The sequence below is a fragment of the Amphiura filiformis genome, chromosome 4, assembly GCF_039555335.1.
Source record: "Amphiura filiformis chromosome 4, Afil_fr2py, whole genome shotgun sequence".
Lineage (NCBI taxonomy): Eukaryota > Metazoa > Echinodermata > Ophiuroidea > Amphilepidida > Amphiuridae > Amphiura > Amphiura filiformis.
In genome coordinates, this window is record NC_092631.1 from 84583486 (window position 1) to 84602044 (window position 18559).

Genomic DNA, 18559 nt, shown 5'->3' on the forward strand with positions numbered 1-18559 from the left:
TAAAGACTTGGTCAGGGCTAGAGATCTACTGCATTCATTGGGTAAGTGATAAGAGGTTACAGGGTGTAAAGGCAGAGGATAAAGACTTGGTCAGGGCTAGAGATCTACTGCATTCATTGGGTAAGTGATAAGAGGTTACAGGGTGTAAAGGCAGAGGATAAAGACTTGGTCAGAGCTAGAGATCTACTGCATTCATTGGGTAAGTGACAAGAGGTTACAGGGTGTAAAGGCAGAGGATAAAGACTTGGTCAGGGCTAGAGATCTACTGCATTCATTGGGTAAGTGATAAGAGGTTACAGGGTGTAAAGGCAGAGGATAAAGACTTGGTCAGGGCTAGAGATCTACTACATTCATTGGGTAAGTGACAAGAGGTTACAGGGTGTAAAGGCAGAGGATAAAGACTTGGTCAGGGCTAGAGATCTACTGCATTCATTGGGTAAGTGACAAGCTTTCATTTCAGAAGCACTATTGGCTTAATTGAGTTTTTATCAGTAAACATGTGTAATTCATTCATTTAGGCCTATTTATTCAAGTTTCTATAAGTTACATTAAACATTAAATAGATGCATTTGTAGGATTGTAGATGAATAAGTCAAACATTTTTGCTTGACAAACCCATTGAACAAGTACTCACTACTTCAGGTTTCGCCATCAATGAATATTCTTAGCCATTGTATTGTACATGTAATAAGCAACAATAATTTTGCTGAAAGCAGAAACCTGGCCAGCCTTTTAGTGTATGGGTGCAAAGCCAAATTTTTGTCCCCATTTGTAAATTTTTCATCCTGTTTTTAGTCATTTTAATGATATTTTTACTCTTTGCCATTCCAATTTTACCCTGAAAATTTTCGGGGCTGTATAGGGGAGGGGGTGTTATTTGCCACCCATACACCATCCCCCTGGCTGAAGTCCCTCAAAATTTAATTCTAGTATCTTGTACTTGAGGCTAAACATTTAGATTTGAACAAATTTGAGCCCTCCTTATGACTATAATTCAAAAATATGTCATCATTACAGTGATGTTCAGCTTCTGTTGCTTGTTTGATTTATATAGTTTTCTTATATTCTTTCAGGGGGTGCTACCGGTATACCATCTTGGGGCAAATTTTGGCTGTGTGTACTGAATGTATATAACTGGGATGGAATGCACACATTATTTCCTGAATTATGGTAAGATACATTATTCAAATTTAGAAATTTCACATTGTTAATTCTCTGTGTTGCTCTATATTGCAAGGACTAGATTCACTCCTTGAAGGATGAATCTCTTGCTCATGTGGGGAGAAAATATTATAGCGTTCAGTTTGACCCATTGCTCCCATTATTGTGATATGGTGAGTGTAAATGAAGAGGGATGTACAGTCCCACATGGATGAATAATGTGTTTGTTGAGATCACGTTCATTTTCCAATTTGAGCCTAGTTTATGAAATTTTGTAAGGTTTAAATAATGACCTGAAATCTTGGTCTTGATTTCCCACACCTTATTGATGTGACAGTTAGTTATGTCATTGTTTGTTTTTAATTCGCTCCTATATGGCTATAGGTGTCCCGATAGGGACCAATTGTTCTTTCTATATTTTACCCTGAACATTTGTACAGTGCTTTCATTTTTTATTTAATACTATGCAAATGTTAATTATTATGCTTGATACAATTTATTACAACACAAGGGTATGACAAAATTGAGGTTATTGGTACCAAATTGGGCACCAATAGCACTGTAGGACCAAAATCGATGACTCGATGTAGTGCCTTAGTTGTGTTTTTCAAGGCCTGGTACGTCCATGTTCCGTGATGTAATTGAGCTAACTTGAAATTCCCTGAGCAAGGAACAGACTGCAGCTACCCATGCGATAACTTGGAGAGTGGCTGATGCAGCCTGTGATGGTTTATTGTGCACTTCTCTGCAAGTCTCTGATTGTTGCTCATTGGTTTATACTAGCGGGACACCCGCGCTTCGCGCGGGTCCCCGCTAGATGAGTAAATGGGAGCGTTCACTAAAACAGGAGGAATTACTGAACAGGTAATTGAAAAGGTAAAATTGCTGCAATAAAGCTTGCGATTTTCCGTTTTCATGTTTTTTTACCAATTCAATCCCGTTCCCGTTATTTTCTAAATCTGTCCTTTCTTACATTTCCCTTTTAGCTTCTTTTTATCATCTTGGTAATCTCGTAACCCCATCCCGTTAAACCACAACCCCGTACCCGTAATCCATCCAAAGTAGGCCTACCTTTTTATGTCCTTCTTTCTTTTCTTTTCCCCCTCCCGTACCCTTACGATATTTATGTCTTCGTAGGCCTAATACCGTTGTCCCATATCCCGTACACCATAACCCCGAAAGCGCAAGTTGGCTATCGCACGCCGCTTTCCGTGTGTGCAAGTCAAGTGGCGCGCGTCGTGTACGCCGACGACGCTAACGACGGCGCGGTTTATGCTAGACATGTGGACGCGTTGGTTGGCATAGGCCGTAAACAAACAACCACTTTATTATTGCCCGGAAAACTCACTTTTTACTGATTTTGAGGCCAATTCTTGACCGTTTTCAACCAAATAAAGTTTAAACACATTCCCGTATATTCCTTAGTCTCCCGTATGAATTTGGCGACATTTGGATCGAAACTGACGGAGCTTTTGCGTGGACACACATACACACATACACACCCACAACATTCCCCTATTTATAGTAAGATGGTGTGTCTTTGGCCACAGTGGTCATTGAATTCCTACAAAGTGTGCTGAAGCTTGTAGGTGTATATTATACATTGTATATGCCTGTCTGAAGCACGTTATTAATCACTGCTTTAATTTGCTATTTTATCCTAGGCTTTTTCCTACATGGATCCCAGCACACCCTTCAACATTATGGTGTCATTGTAGGCAAGTGTATCTCCCAATGGGATATTGCTATGGTGCCAAACTCAGTGCTAAAACAGATGACCTCATCAGAGCTTTAAGAAAGGTATGCAAAACACACTAAAATATATATGTACCATTAAAGCCAGAATGTGTGATTTGCTCCACAGCAACATCCTCAATTTTCTTAGAATTTCTACTTTTTGCACCATTGTAATGGCCATTAGTGTACCTAAATTCCCTGTGAAAGACTAAGCCTGAAGTGCTTTAATTACAGTGAAATTTAACATTTATAATAAAACTGGAGATCTCTGGTTTTACTCTGAGCTCACCGATTGAGTGCTGGATAAAGACATGGTATATTCTGGATATTTTTGTAACACCACTTGTGGATTAATATATGATGGTAATTCAGATTTAATATTAAAGAAACTAGTACAACCATAACTCCCAATGGCTGCCATGTTGGCATCAAAGAGCCTAGACTTTAATAGTTAAGCCTGGAATCCATATACCTCCCTGCATAATACTATGGGCAAGCTGCCATATTGGATTGATGCACCTTGGAACCAAACTAGTGTACCTCTGGCATTTTTTGTCAAAGCCAGAAATCGAATAATGATATGTGTTTTAAAGCATAGGCATTATGATTGGTTGGCCATGTAGGGCTTATTACACATTGGTACAATGCACCAGGATCAAAGTTTCCTAGACGTGCATGGGAAAATAATCTATCATATCCATGAGTGACTTGCAAACATGGCCGAGTCTGAACTCTCTTTGTCAAAACTCCTTGGTTGCACTCAGTGCATGGCAACCATTTAGACTGGAGTTAAAATTAATCTGAGTGTTGAACATTTTCTGGTACCCAATAAAAGAGAATGTTTACCCAGAAAGTGCATCATACTCATTATTTTATTTTCAGGAATTGTATGTGGAGGATTATGATAGCATATATTGGCCAGCACAGAGAGATAACATAGCAAAAGGAGATTTATATACACCACATAGCTGGCTATTCACGCTGGGATTTGGTAAGGCAAAATAAACTAATTATGTTAGCTCAAAAATATGATGTAGTGTGATAGATGACTTTTAACCACGCTTTCAGTTGTGAATCAAAATGTAAGAATTTGTGTATAATCTGATATGGTATTGAGCTAATAAGGGATAGGTTTTCAAGCTTCTGTTGTAAGTGGTACATAATTCAAGCTGTATGGATTGAAGTACATGTTTTAATCCATTAAATGAAATAAATGTTGAATCTGTTGTATACATTGTGCCTTTGTATACACTGAGGTATTGAAGGAATATAAACATGGAGTTAAAATCTAATTTCTCACTCATGTGAGATGCCAAAATCTTTCATGTCAGTTTCAAAACAGCCTTAGTATAGTTGCACTATTCTTTGGTTCACTTCAAGGTCGGTTTAGTGACGTCAATGCCTTTTCTGAATCTTTCCATCTATATAGGTTTGCTTAATGTGTATGAACACTACCATTCATCACTGATGCACTAGTATATTTTTTAAAGAGATAAATAATAAAGATTGTGATTGCAGTCATCTTTTACTTGGCTCCCATTTCACATATTTATGATACTCAATGTTCTACTACACTTGTTTGACATATAAGGCAAGACAGGGTCACAAACCCCTGGATTTATGCGAAATATATTATGATGCATTTAAGCAATACAGTGATAGACACCCAGTGGGCATTGCAAATTTATCTGGCATGTGTGTTTTAGTATTACTGACTCCTATTATAAGACAAGGCAGGAATGATGAATTTAGCATCTATCTCTTTGTCTTCAATAGAGTCATCATATAAATTCTGAATCATTCCATCTATAGGTTTGCTTGATGTGTATGAATACTACCATTCATCAAAGGCAAGGGATTGGGCATTACAAGAATGCTATGATCACATCAGAGCAGATGATACCATCACTAAAGGCATCAGTATTGGACCTGTAAGTAGAAATTATTACTTTATACTCATTTGAATGTGTGTATCATCAATTACTTGGTTACCATTAAAAACGAATGCTAACTCTATGTAGGGACATAACAGAAACCTTCATTTCAGGAGCTAGAAGAATATGGCTGAAATGGGCCCAAATAGGCTGATTGTACATGATTTAAATATACAGCCACTGATATTAAGTTGCAGGAAACTTCAAACTGGCTTCTTGTCATGAATTTATTTGAAGGTATAAGATAAATGCACAGTATGTTGCCAAAGATGTGTTTACAATATGCAAAGTAGGGTGGTATGATTTAGTTTTCAGCAACACTCATCTGTATTAAGTTAAGTTTGCTATGCACTTGCATACTAAAATTGGGCTAAATTCCTCTTGAACCATGCATCTCCTATGGAAGACATACAACTTTAATATTCACCACAGGGAGTGTGAATGCAGTGGGGTTACCTGAATAAGTAACTCCCATTTGAAATATACACCCCTGTGTTGCAATTAAGGTCATGCCCTCCATAGAGGGTATATGCATTTCAACTGGAATAGCCCATTGATAAATTATTATAATGTGTATACTTACATGCTTTACTGATATAGATATCCAAAGTGATTCAGATGTTGGTCAGATGGCATGTAGATGGACCTGAGTCAGAGGCCTTCAAAATGCACCAGGAAAGGGTTCCTGATTACCTATGGTAAATACTTCTAATTGGCAACTGAAGATCTAATGATTTTTAAAGAAAGATAGACTTAGTTGAAAGAGTAGATTGGAAGACTGGCATGTGTAAACACAAGTGTTGACTTTAATAAAAGGGATGATGGTTCTAAGATTCAGGCCAATGATGTAATGTTGTTACCTATTGAAGCTAATGGAAGTGATTTTCAACACAAAATTGCATAAATGTGTGTTAATTTTCAGTCTATAATTTTTCAATTTTGCAACGTTTTTTCCCTTTACCAGGATTGGGCTAGATGGAATGAAAATGCAGGTAATTGAATTTTTTATACAATGTAACTCTAAAAGGACAATTCCAAGGAACTTGAAATATAAGATTTCAGATGTTAGTACATGTACTTCACTTGGTATAAAGTAAAGGATTGGATAGCAGTCTACCAGGATAACATGTTACAAATGATTTCAACATGAAAACAATATCATTTATTTCTTTAACTTTGGTAGTTTCACACAAACTGCTACATAATGTCAGAATGTGGTGATATGAAAACTTATGTTTTTGGTCTAATCTAATCTACCACCTTTGATTAGGACAGTTTTCAGCAGGATACTTCAAATACCAAATTTAAGTGACACAGAGTAAATACATTTAATTTTTAACCATTCTCTTTATATGATCATTTCTCAGCATTGCATTCATTAATAACACTAAAACAAGTGATTCTTATCTTCAATATTTATGTTGTGTTTTTATTTGACTGGTTACATTTGTTTTCAAAACCATTAATATATGTCTTTATTTTATCATTTGCATTAGGGAACTAATGGATCTCAACTATGGGACGCTGGATTTGCTGTTCAGGCGTTTCTAGAAGCTAGCGGCCCTAGCAACAAACTTTTCCATGATTGTCTACAAAAAGCACACAGCTTCCTCAAACTCACACAAATTCCTGACAATCCCCCTAACTACCTCAAGTATTATAGGATCATGAATAAGGTAACTCATATTTTGAATTAATTTGTGATAAATTCAAGAATAATAAAAAGATAAGTGTTTGTAAATTTTTATTGGAATAGAAATTTGAAGCAAGGATATGCAGGCAAACCCAGGAGTCACAATTGATTAACTTTAGGTAATTTCTGTGTTGAATGTACAAAATATACTCATTGTTAAAGCATTCCATTAGTTGTTTATAAGTTCTTAAAATTTATTCATAACCTCATTAATATACGCGAAGCCTGTAATCCAATCAAAAGAAATTGATTGCCTGACCGCGCACTAATTGCGAGGTCATTAATAACTCACAATGACTCGGACGGCGCAACAATGACTTCTGGCGCGCATGCGTGGGTGTATAAGCTACGCGTTATGGCAACGCACACGCCTACGCGATGCCGTCGCGCTTCTGTGATTGGTAGCTCTTGTTGTCGGCGCGAATGTTATATTCGCCTGGTTGATTTTTTTGTAGGGTAGGTTACAACAATGATTAAAACTGGTTATATTTAACAGCGTTTTATGGCATAAAATAACATAAAATGCCATTTTGATTTGTTCAAAATATTAGATACGATGGTAATGAATGACAATAATAACTGAGGTATTTTTCCAAGGGAGCGGTATACCTCTCCCGAGGAAAAATACCGAGGCCCAAAACAAAACCCGACAATTTCACACAATGACCTCAAAATAGATGGTGCGCAGTTATTGTTGTCTAATTTATACATTTGTTTATTAAAGTACAAAATGAGTAAATGACAAAGCACTGACAAATTAATTGGCAAATATACATCAACTAACCACTGAATTTGATGTATTATAGACTATCCAAATATCATGTTCTCATTGTGATTATTAATGATTAATATTAGATAGTATCAGATTTTACCAAAGAAGATCACAAGTCACCAAGAAGAATAGTGTCCATTAATGTTTGTCTGTTTGTCTGTCTTCAGGGTGGTTATCCATTCAGTACAAGGGACTGTGGCTGGATAGTGTCAGATTGCACAGCAGAAGGTCTCAAGTCAGCCATGATGCTAGAAGAACAGTGTTCATTCATAACAGACCACATCAGCAAAGAAAGACACAGTCAGGCTGTAGATGTAGTAAGTGTGAGCTTCATTACCCTTGCGTAAATACATCTAAATACATGTTTTTGGCTCTTTATCCAAACACCAATTGGATATAGAATATCGACTTTTATTCCCATTTACAAGGATTGAGCCATGTTCCATTTTACCAAGCAGAACGACATTATACTTATTTACCAGTGTGTATTTTTCTGGGATCTATTGCAGTCCAGGCATAATATCAAAATGAAATTACCAACAACATGGTGTGATTCTTCAGGCCCAATTTCATGCTGTTTTCAGGATTTTCTACTACTTTCAGGTTATTTCACAATCACACCCTTGCAACAAATTAAGAACAAGCTTGTACATGTTAGTGTTACTTGGTACTCTAGGTTAGTAAGCATGAGTGGGTTAGTAGATTCCTCATCTAAAAGATGTTAATAAATAATAGGAGTATACATTTTTTAAAGTGGAAAGAAACAGACAAATATTGTCTTTGAAACAATTTGTAAAAACCTAATTTGTTCTCCTCCCCTATACCAGCTTCTCAACATGCGGAATGAAGATGGTGGGTTTGCTTCCTATGAGACAACTAGAGGGGGCATCATCCTGGAATTACTCAACCCTTCTGAAGTATTTGGTAAGATTATATCTTGAGTATTATTATTTATTGTCTGATTTAATTCAGAAAATGTATTTTATTTTAAATCCAATTTAGTTACAATCTCACACATGTGGAAAAAGCGTTTAATACTTTTGATAAGCAGCAGCTGCAGCATATAGTTGTCCCATCTGGAGACTTTCACTACTTCAGTATCATGTGTTCACTTTTATTGCTACCCTTCCTGAAACTGTATAAAGTCATGCATGAAATTATTATAAATCTTTTTACATCCAGTGTCATGACAAGTAATTAACATTGAAACCCAACTTTTATAACTTGCAAACATTTCTTTAAAACAGCACATCTTGTTGCAATAATAAACTTATTTTTTGTTTCAATTTTTTGTATTATGAATCTGTTTGTCTCATCTATAGGTGATATAATGATTGATTACACCTATGTAGAATGTACATCAGCTACTATGCAAGCATTGAAACACTTCCATGACCAGTACCCAGAATACAGGAAAGCTGATATCAGGTGAGATAGTACATGTATCTATACCATATTCAACCCATCGTTGGGTGTTTTTCAAACAAATTCAGGATACCGGGCGATCATGCATATCACGCTACAGACGATTGACCGGCAGCCTGTATTTGCCAGTTGAATATGCTATAGTTGAACTAGAGGGAACATCCATCCACAGAAACTTAAGACTAATCCCTTGAACACCGCCAGTGACAATGTAAATAAGTTTTATAAATAAGGTTCAGTTTCACACTGTTGCTACATAAAACATGTTCCTCGTAGGTGTACTTTTCACTTAATTATTTTCCTTTCCTATCCAGATTCAAATTAGCATCACTATCTAGTAGCTATGGCAGTTGCAGTCCTTTTTTTTTTATGTATTCATGGGAAACACTTATTTACCAGAGGTAGAATACTACCAACCTTCAAAGTGATTTGTATTGCTTAATTAACTTTTTTTCATCATTAAGTTGCATAAAAAATGAATCTGTTTCACGCCCGCCTCTCCTCACTTGCTCTGATCAGTTCAGATTTTATTTTTTATTTTTCCATTTTCATATTAAATTTAAGTTTTTAATACTTTAGAAAATTTGATGCTGTTAAAAAAGTTAATTAGTCAGCACGAATCACTTTCAGATGTTTTTGTGGCACTAATTCAGCAAAAAAAAGAAGAAACGCCTCCTTCCCTCCTCACTTTTGCAAACATGTGAAAACATGAAAATATTTAAATTTTTGTAGCCTTATGAATTGCTGAAGTTACAGAATCAAAATTTATGTGTAAAAAAGATAATAAAAAATGATAATTGTTTGCAGCCTTTAATTAATAGGCCTACTATTTGATATGTTTGATATATTGTGTGCTTTGCAGGTCAACCTTGGATAATGGACTTGCATTCGTAAAGGGCAAACAGGGGTCAGACGGATCCTGGGAAGGGTAAGAATTACTATATATGTGTGTGTGTGTTCAAATAAAGTAGAGTTTTGTAAACTCTGATCACCTAACCCCATTTTAACCTTTTTCTCAAGCTAAAATGGGGGCGTAATTGAATAGAAATGACATTTAGGATTTTTTTAATTTCTGTAAAAATTTAAAAAACATGTTCGGTCCTTCATGTAAGATGTAAAAACTTTTTTCTTTCATGACATGTTGAAATAACAATGCAGTTTTCAATAAAGCAATTACAGTTTTGTCCATTGACCATGTTAACCAATTGGGTAGACCGCTCATTGTAGTTACAGTAAAGTTTGCTATATGGTATTGGTTTTAAATTGTATTTTGTCATTGTTAAACAGATTTTTTTTTAATTTATAAAAAAGTTCTTTACATTTTTACCATTACAGTCACTATAGAGCAGACATGTGTGTCTTTATAGAGCAGTAACCATACAGCTTGCTCAAGCACAGTATCACAAGGTTGAATAAAACATGTGTGCATAGACTGTCTATAATTAAGACTTGGATCCAAATTTAACCTAAGAAAGATAACAGAAATCTTATCACCCCATTATTGAATCAAATAGATTGATAATATTCTTAGACTTGCAAAACAAACACTTGTCTAAAACAGGAGTATTTGTCTTGTGATTACACTTTTGTATTATTTGATCATTCAGATATAAATACGCTGCCTTATCATTTCTATTACATAGCAAAAGATAATTGATAAAACCTCAAATTGTTGCCTAATATTGATTTTTGATTTTATGTAAATTTTGAAATATTTGGGTTTCTCATATCTGTGTTACTAGAAAGGGTTTTTTTAAGTTTCTATCTTATTATGGAAATCCATGGAATACAATTTAACCATCATATTCTCAGTTCAAGTTTATCTTTTCTTTTTAAAATTATATAATATAGGTAAAAATAAGAAATGTCTAAAAGGCAAAACAGCTGGCAAAAATAGTAAACCTGAAGTTGAATACATTCTATTGGTACCATCTTTACATACCATTAATAATTATTAAAAAAGATGAACTTATTTCTAGGTCTCACCTCACCTCACCAGGCTGTGTTCGACCATTGTTGGATGTAGCCCTCTTCATGATTCTTCCACTGTTCTCTGTCTTTTGCATTTCTTGTCCATGTAGGTCCCATATAGGCAGTAATGTCATTACGCCACCTCCTCTTCTGTCTTCTTCTTGATCTTTTCCCTGTTCTTGGTTGCCATTCTGTAAGTCGTTTAGTCCATCTGTTATCTTCCCTTCGTGCAAGGTGACCTGCCCATCTCCATTTCGCTTCTTTGATTTTCACCATAATGTCTTTGACTTGAGTTTGACGTCTTATTTCTGTGTTCTTAATTTTATCCCTTAAGGCAGCTGTGTACTCTAGACATTGTTTCTTTCGCAAAATTGAGGTTTTTTTGATATGTTTGTACTTTGTTATGTTTTTTATAAATACATGGAATGAAAATCCAGATTTGTAAACTCCAACTGCAATATTTTAAGGATTTTATTTCACTATTCCACTCGTGTTTAAAATTGAAAGGAAAGAAAACCTTTGTTGTACCAGCAGGGTACACGCGCGCAACAACGCATCGCGTTGCGTATCACGCAATTTGTTAACGCACAAATACGCTATGCATACGCTGACGCTTATCTGCATGCGCGGCGCATCTTATGGAAACACCACGGAAGCACTGATTTCACAAAAACCTAGTGGTCAAATGGCTCCGCTTTTAGCTGATAAAATGTGGGTTTTTCAAGTTCTTTCCCCGATTTAAATATCAAGTTATTAATGGATTTCGCTCAAACTAAAAGGGGCTGTGGATTTACCCGATGTTCACGTAATATAAGGTAGAAAAACAAAAACTGGCGCATTCTTCTGTGAGATTCGATGAAAGTGCAAAATGTGACCACTTTAAACTTCAACGGCCATTATTTCAATGTTCATTTTCTCGGTAAAATGACGATTTAGGTACACGATAACTCAATAAATACAGCATCTAAAGGTAAGCAAATATGATCATCGTAAAAAGCATGATCGACCCAAGAAACGGTTTTCTCATTTTTTTATATTTTGGTCTATTTCCGATTTTAGGCAACATTTTGTGCAAATAGGCGTTTGTGAATTTTAAAAAGTTCAATTTGATGCCTTATATGGTCAATATCTCAAAAAATAAGGACAATATCAAAAAAATAAAAAAACGTTTTTGGAATGGAGTCTCAAGATTGAGCTAAAAACAAAATAAAATATTTTGGAAAGAGTGTTTTTGTTATGATGTACCTAACAAATAATGCCAAAAACTCACTTTTCTGTGATTTTCTTCATAATTGTTGTTTTTACCCCAAATCTGTATTTATATTAAGATTTATTGATGTCTTGCCTTTATAAAATGTATACTTTTATATGTCTTATGCTAATTATTACAAAGTTATTGCACTTTTACTACATGCATGTCTGAGAGTACACAGCCTCCTTAAGGTAATGTGTATCATCTTCCTTTCCATTGCTCTTTGGGCTAGGTCTACAGCTTGTATAATGCAGAAGTTAATAATAAAATACAGGTTTGATAGTTGATTGAATGCCACATTTCGTGTCACAACTTTGTTTTGATTTTTCTTGCTAATAATTGTCACTTGGCAAAGCTCTTGACAGATGGTAATTAAAGTATAAAGTTAAAATTGGTTTTTGTGATACTGAGAATATAATATGTGAAACTGACTTTTCTGTTGGACAGATCATGGGGAGTATGTTTCACATATGGCACCTGGTTTGGACTGGAAGCATTTGCTTGTATGGGGCACAGATATGACAATGAGTAAGTATCATTGCGAATAAATACACTTAATGGTGTCCATGTCATTTCTTGAATTTTGGAGCTCTATTCTGGCCACAATGTACTGCATTACCATGTGGTGACCTGTTTTGACCGTCAGTTTGTGAGAAGTTACATTTTACAGCCGATTAATGCAGCACACTGATTACAATGCAGTATAAACATACAACAGGACACGGTGGCTCAGTAGTTATGGCCTTGGATTCATACGGCCTTGGTCCCACCACTGTGTTGCGCCCTTGGGCAAGGTGCTTTGCTTCGCTTGCCTCACCCCACCCAGGTGCAATGGGAAGCTGTTAGGGGTAGTCACAGTCATTGTACTGATGAACCCTGCGCCACTTGTAGGCAGCAAACGTGGACATATTCTAATGACGGTAGAATAAATATAAAGCGCTTTGAGGCTGTTTACGGCATAAAGCGCTATATAAATATCTACATTTATTTTATTTATTTATTATACCTTTAGAATAGTGATTTCTTGAGGTTAGCAATCCATTTTAATGCATTTTAGTTCTTTTATCCCCACCTGTAACTGTCATGGAGGGTATGATGAGTTCAGCAAAGGTATTATTGAGTTTGGAGAGGCGAAGGGGAAAGGAACTTTCAATAGGCAGGTTCTTTTACAGATCAGGCACAATATATTTATCAGGAGAAACATATCAATTCACAAAAAGTACACCCCAACACCCACACGCTTGCCATACTAGATTAGGTTCACAAGTGATTTTGTCAAATAATTTGTACAAGGAATTTTGTTACCAATTCTCATTTTTCTCTTGCAAATCCTACTTGTTTAGGCTCACATAGAACACAATTGCTTGAGCATTGGTATTGAGTCAAAATAGATGTAACATTTGTTATTCTTGCTTAGGGGTGCCCATACATGTCATGCTGCTTATAACCAGAAAACCTCAGGCAATATTTTTTCTTGGAAGTGCATTTACATTTGTAAATGGTTAAGCTCTTCAGCATTGGGATATTCCAGTTGAAATACATGTACCCCCTATAGAAGATCTGACCCTAATATCGCATTCTAGTGTAGATTTGAAATGGAGTTGCCATTTAGATAGCCCTAATTGAAACCTACACCCCTGTGTGGATGATTAAGATCATCGATAGGTCATCGATAGAGGTTGTAATGTGTATGGGTTTTAACTGGAATATATAGCCCATTTCATGTGTACTTGTTAATAGAAAATACAATTTAATTTTCAGTACTGCTACAAGTGAAGTGAAAGCAGCATGTGAGTTCCTGTGTTCAGTACAGAATGATGATGGTGGCTGGGGTGAAGATTTTGAATCATGTGAAGAGAGATCCTATGTGGCCAGTAAAACATCACAGCTTGTCAATACATGCTGGGCATGTCTAGGCCTTATGGCTGTCAGGTAATGAATGATATGACAATTACTGGTAAAACATCACAGCTTATCAATACATGTTGGGCATGTCTAGGCCTTATGGCTGTCAGGTAATGAATGATATGACAATTACTGGTAAAACATCACAGCTTGTCAAAACATGCTGGGCATGTCTAGGCCTTATGTCTGTCAGGTAATGAATGATATGACAATTACTGGTAAAACATCACAGCTTATCAATACATGTTGGGCATGTCTAGGCCTTATGGCTGTCAGGTAATGAATGATATGACAATTACTGGTAAAACATCACAGCTTGTCAATACATGCTGGGCATGTCTAGGCCTTATGGCTGTCAGGTAATGAATGATATGACAATTACTGGTAAAACATCACAGTTTGTCAATACATGCTGGGCTTGTCTATGCCTTATGGCTGTCAGGTAATGAATGACATGACAATTACTGGTAAAACATCACAGCTTGTCAATACATGCTGGGCATGTCTAGGCCTTATGGCGGTCAGGTAATGAATGATATGACAATTACTGGTAAAACATCACAGCTTGTCAATACATGTTGGGCATGTCTAGGCCTTATGGCTGTCAGGTAATGAATGATATGACAGTTACTGGTAAAACATCACAGCTTGTCAATACATGCTGGGCATGTCTAGGCCTTATGGCTGTCAGGTAATGAATAATATGACAATTACTGGTAAAACATCACAGTTTGTCAATACATGCCGGGCATGTCTAGGCCTAATGGCTGTCAGGTAATGAATGATATGACAATTACAGCAAAAACTGAATTTCAGGTATACTCAATCTTTAGGAAAAAGTTCCAAAAAGTGGATTTTGTTTTATGATATTTTTCAATACAAAAAAAAAAAACAATACAAAATTCATATTTTAAAGTTTCAAATAAATCCAGTGGTGTGACTAGAGGGCATGTGTCCTGGGTGCAAATTTGTTTATGGGGGGGGGCACTGAATTCAGCACCACCTTTATTGATTCTTGGCCCCCTCCAAGCGGTGAAAGTCAAAATTTGCATTTCAAACATTTCAATATTTGTTTGAAAAACCGTTTTACTGCTAAAATGGCGTGCAAACCTTTGCACAATTGTTTCAGGAATGGGTGGAGGTGCCATTCTTCTGTATTCCTGCCATCTGGGTGCCACAATTAAGCCCACAACCACTACTCCCTATTCCAGAAAAATACAGAACTAATTTTTGGGGATTAAAAAAATATTATCCTGTTTTGCCAAATTAAACATATCTAAATCCTAATCCTTTAGTTAGTCCTAACTGGAAATAAAATTGAAATTTGGCCAACTTTTGGAAATTTTTTTGGAATATGCTGTGATAATCAAGCCCTAAGACTTGTACTTAGACTAATTTCAATTAATGCATTCTAATATTTGGAAAAGACATGTTTCATTCTTAAAAGCAATCATTTAATTAAAGTTACACAAAAAAGTAAAAATTTGAGCAAAATTTCAGCACATAATTAAGATTTTGAATGTTTAGACTTGCTTAGACTTGTTCCAAGTCTTTGATTTTTGTGACTCGATTGTCAGAAAACATGCCAAAATGCATTTTTTGTCTCTTTTTTCAAGAAATTAGTAAAATAGTGAACTTTTTCTTTTATCTCCAATTAGGACTAAATGAATGATTAGGATTGAGCTATGTTTCATTTGGCAGAACTTGATAATATTTTTTTGATCCCAAAAATTAGTGCTGTATTTTTCTGGAATGGGGAGTAGCTATGCCACTGATTAAATCAAAGTGTAAATATATTTCATGTCATGAGGTGAACCATGTATTTACATGTCTCATTATATTATGTTGACGCCATTTATTAATATTACACATTGTTTGCAATCAACAGGTACCCTGATGTGAGTGTGATAGAGAGAGGTATCCGTGTCATCATGGACAGACAACTAGACAATGGAGACTGGCCACAGGTTGGTTGCTTGCCTGCCAAATATTTTTAGTTTTAATACAATGCATTTGTGAAGATTATCGTTCATCCAGGTAGTAAACAATAATAATATTTCCCACTCAAAAATAGTAAGCCCAGTTGACTAGATTATAGTTTAAATATTATTATTTAAATACAATGAAAAAGCATTTCAATCAAGATCCAATGACCTGGGGTGGGGTGGAGGTGCACTGTATAGTCATTGACAACAGGGCATCATACATGACCATGAAGTCTCTATAAGCACCATAAACAAGCATTGCAAGGTATGAAAATGCACCCCCTAAAAGTAATTGTACCCCCTATGCAAGTAAATCAGTCATTTACTTGACTCTAAATTCCTTTTTGACAACAACCAAAAAACACCATACAAATTCCAAAGTTCATAACTTGTTGACCCATGCTACATTTGTCTCAAAGGACCGGCCCCTAAACACTAATTTATTGTACAAGGTATACCCTTAAATTTTGTTGTTTTAGGTGCCCTATTTAGGATATGTACATGTACAGTGCCTGATCATGAATGTTTGGTCACACATGATATCCCTTGGTCAATGAACCCCTGGAAATCAGACCGCCTCAAGAAACAAGTGGATGTAAGCAACTTGAAATATTTGGGCAAAAGAGTGAGATTTTCTCTTTACATTGCACTATTTTTCAGTAGAAAAATAGAAATATAGGTTGCTGCCTTATCCTTTACACTTAAATAATATGTCCTCAACAATAAACACATTAAAATAATGGGTTCGGCTTGAGTCACCCATTATTTACGTTTTTAGTTACTGTCTCTCAGGTGTAAAGGATAGGGCATTACCCTAAATGGCATTTAATAATAATAATAATCACCACAATCCTATATTAGGTCATCACAGCCTTGGTTGGATTATTAGTTTTGGGAAAGTCAAAGGTAGCCTGCTAAATCTGACCTACACTAAAGATAAATACCATCAAGGACACTGTAATTTATCATTGTATTATTAAAGTCAGACCTTTTGTTCAGGTGTGTTTCATTGTTACCTAAGGTTGGCATGATTGATTATAGTCTGACTCAATAAAAAAGAATTACAATAAAAAAATTGTAGCTTTATCTCAATGGTTATCATAATCCAACCAAGTTAAATCATTTTCAGGTTTTAGTATTTGGTATTTTTTTTAGCTTTTAAAAACAACAAGACTTTAGAATGCTTTAAGATAAAGATAAGTAAGTTCAATAGGGTTTACTTTTAATAAGTTTAATAGAGAACAAGGATCACTTCCAAGGTTTTTTGTGATACTTCAGGGGGTTTATACTCCAGGGGGTTTACCCCTCTGAATCTCACATTTAAAAAGAAAAAGAGCCACGCCCACCTCCTTTTAATTGAGAGTGCTGTTTGAAAACTACTAGCAATGCTTCCGTAAACAGATGGTAACATCAGATACTAATAATTATAATAATGCTAATTTTACATTGAAGGAAAAACAAAACAAACAAAACTGCGTCTGTTAGTTTACCTTACTTGAATAAGGTTTGTATGATGGTTTCTTAACATGGTATATTTCTTCTTGTCTTTTTCCCAGGGCAATATTGTAGGAGTTTTCAACAAGACCTGCACCATCAGCTATACTAGTTATCGCAATATATTCCCAATCTGGACTCTAGGACGCTTTGCTAGGCTCTATCCTCAAAGCAAACTTAGCAAGTAAACTAACTAGCTAGCCTGTGATGTCCAAAATTAGTTGCAGAATACTGTCATTTTTGGGGATTAATTTTTTGCACTTTACCAATTGTGAAATTCTTCACTTGTTTTTATATTTGTGATTCTAAGCTTCTTATAGGGAATCTATTTGTGTGCTGTTATTTTGGAATTTTGTTTGGAATATGAAAAGTGGAAAAATGTATGGAAAATGTTTACTATTACAGTATTATGATGTGTGCTGGAGCAAATTGGGGTCAAAGCATAATATTTCTGAAGCATTTCAAGTAACTTGTAGCCACTTTATAGTTTTGGTTGAAAATCAAATTTGTGCCCACTTTCTGATATTTTTCAGTGTAATATTTAGGAAAAGGGCATGGTAAGCTGGTTCATTAAGGGACAAAGGTTATATGCTAGTATATTGAAAGGTTGCATATAAGTGAATATGCATGACAAAGAAAGTGTGACAAGTACTACAACAATAGAATATCTGTTGCCTGCAGCTAAATTAAATAATTGTACTTACTATTATTAAAGGGCACTACCAGTAATATATGACCAGCTCCAACAAAACCAGAAACAAGTCCGCAGACAAGTTTTTGAGTGATAGGCCTTTAAAGATGACATTCCCATAAAAAAAAAATCAAATTTTGGAATTCTTAATTTCATGGTATTTGACCTTGAAAGTACTTATCAAAGAGAGGTTTATTTAATCAATAAATATGATAATCCCTATCTAAAAAGAAGAAGTTAGGGTGTGCCTAAAATTTCACTTGTGTCAAGGGAGCCCATAGCACCATTAGGCGAACGTTTAAGGTATTGTAATTAAGGAATTGTTACGGGACTATACATATCTACCAAAAAGCGTTGATAACGTAAAAAAGCAGCAAGTTTAAAAAGCCCCCACCTCGCTCACTTTTTGAAACTTGGTCCCATTTTGAATATCAACAGCAAATCGGTGTTTTTTAGCATCATTGCCATTCGTTTAATTCAATCATTGATCATGAACTTTATTATTATAAAACAAAACATATATAGGATATTGGCCAAGA

The 18559-nt window shown here is 35.5% G+C and overlaps 1 protein-coding gene across 1 annotated transcript in view; it reads left to right on the forward strand.

Moving 5' to 3' along the window:
* LOC140151559 (lanosterol synthase-like) overlaps window positions 1–18350 on the forward strand; it is a 29873-nt gene extending 11523 nt beyond the window's left edge. The window contains exons 6-20 of the mRNA XM_072173946.1: window positions 1074–1170; window positions 2826–2961; window positions 3781–3889; window positions 4711–4829; window positions 5433–5530; window positions 5797–5824; window positions 6329–6508; window positions 7465–7614; window positions 8125–8221; window positions 8620–8725; window positions 9585–9650; window positions 12393–12473; window positions 13707–13877; window positions 15739–15817; window positions 17392–18350. Coding sequence (XP_072030047.1) covers window positions 1074–1170; window positions 2826–2961; window positions 3781–3889; window positions 4711–4829; window positions 5433–5530; window positions 5797–5824; window positions 6329–6508; window positions 7465–7614; window positions 8125–8221; window positions 8620–8725; window positions 9585–9650; window positions 12393–12473; window positions 13707–13877; window positions 15739–15817; window positions 17392–17517 — 1643 coding nt within the window. The 3' untranslated portion in view covers window positions 17518–18350. The remainder of the gene's footprint in view (window positions 1–1073; window positions 1171–2825; window positions 2962–3780; window positions 3890–4710; window positions 4830–5432; window positions 5531–5796; window positions 5825–6328; window positions 6509–7464; window positions 7615–8124; window positions 8222–8619; window positions 8726–9584; window positions 9651–12392; window positions 12474–13706; window positions 13878–15738; window positions 15818–17391) is intronic.
* Window positions 18351–18559: the final 209 nt, after the last annotated feature.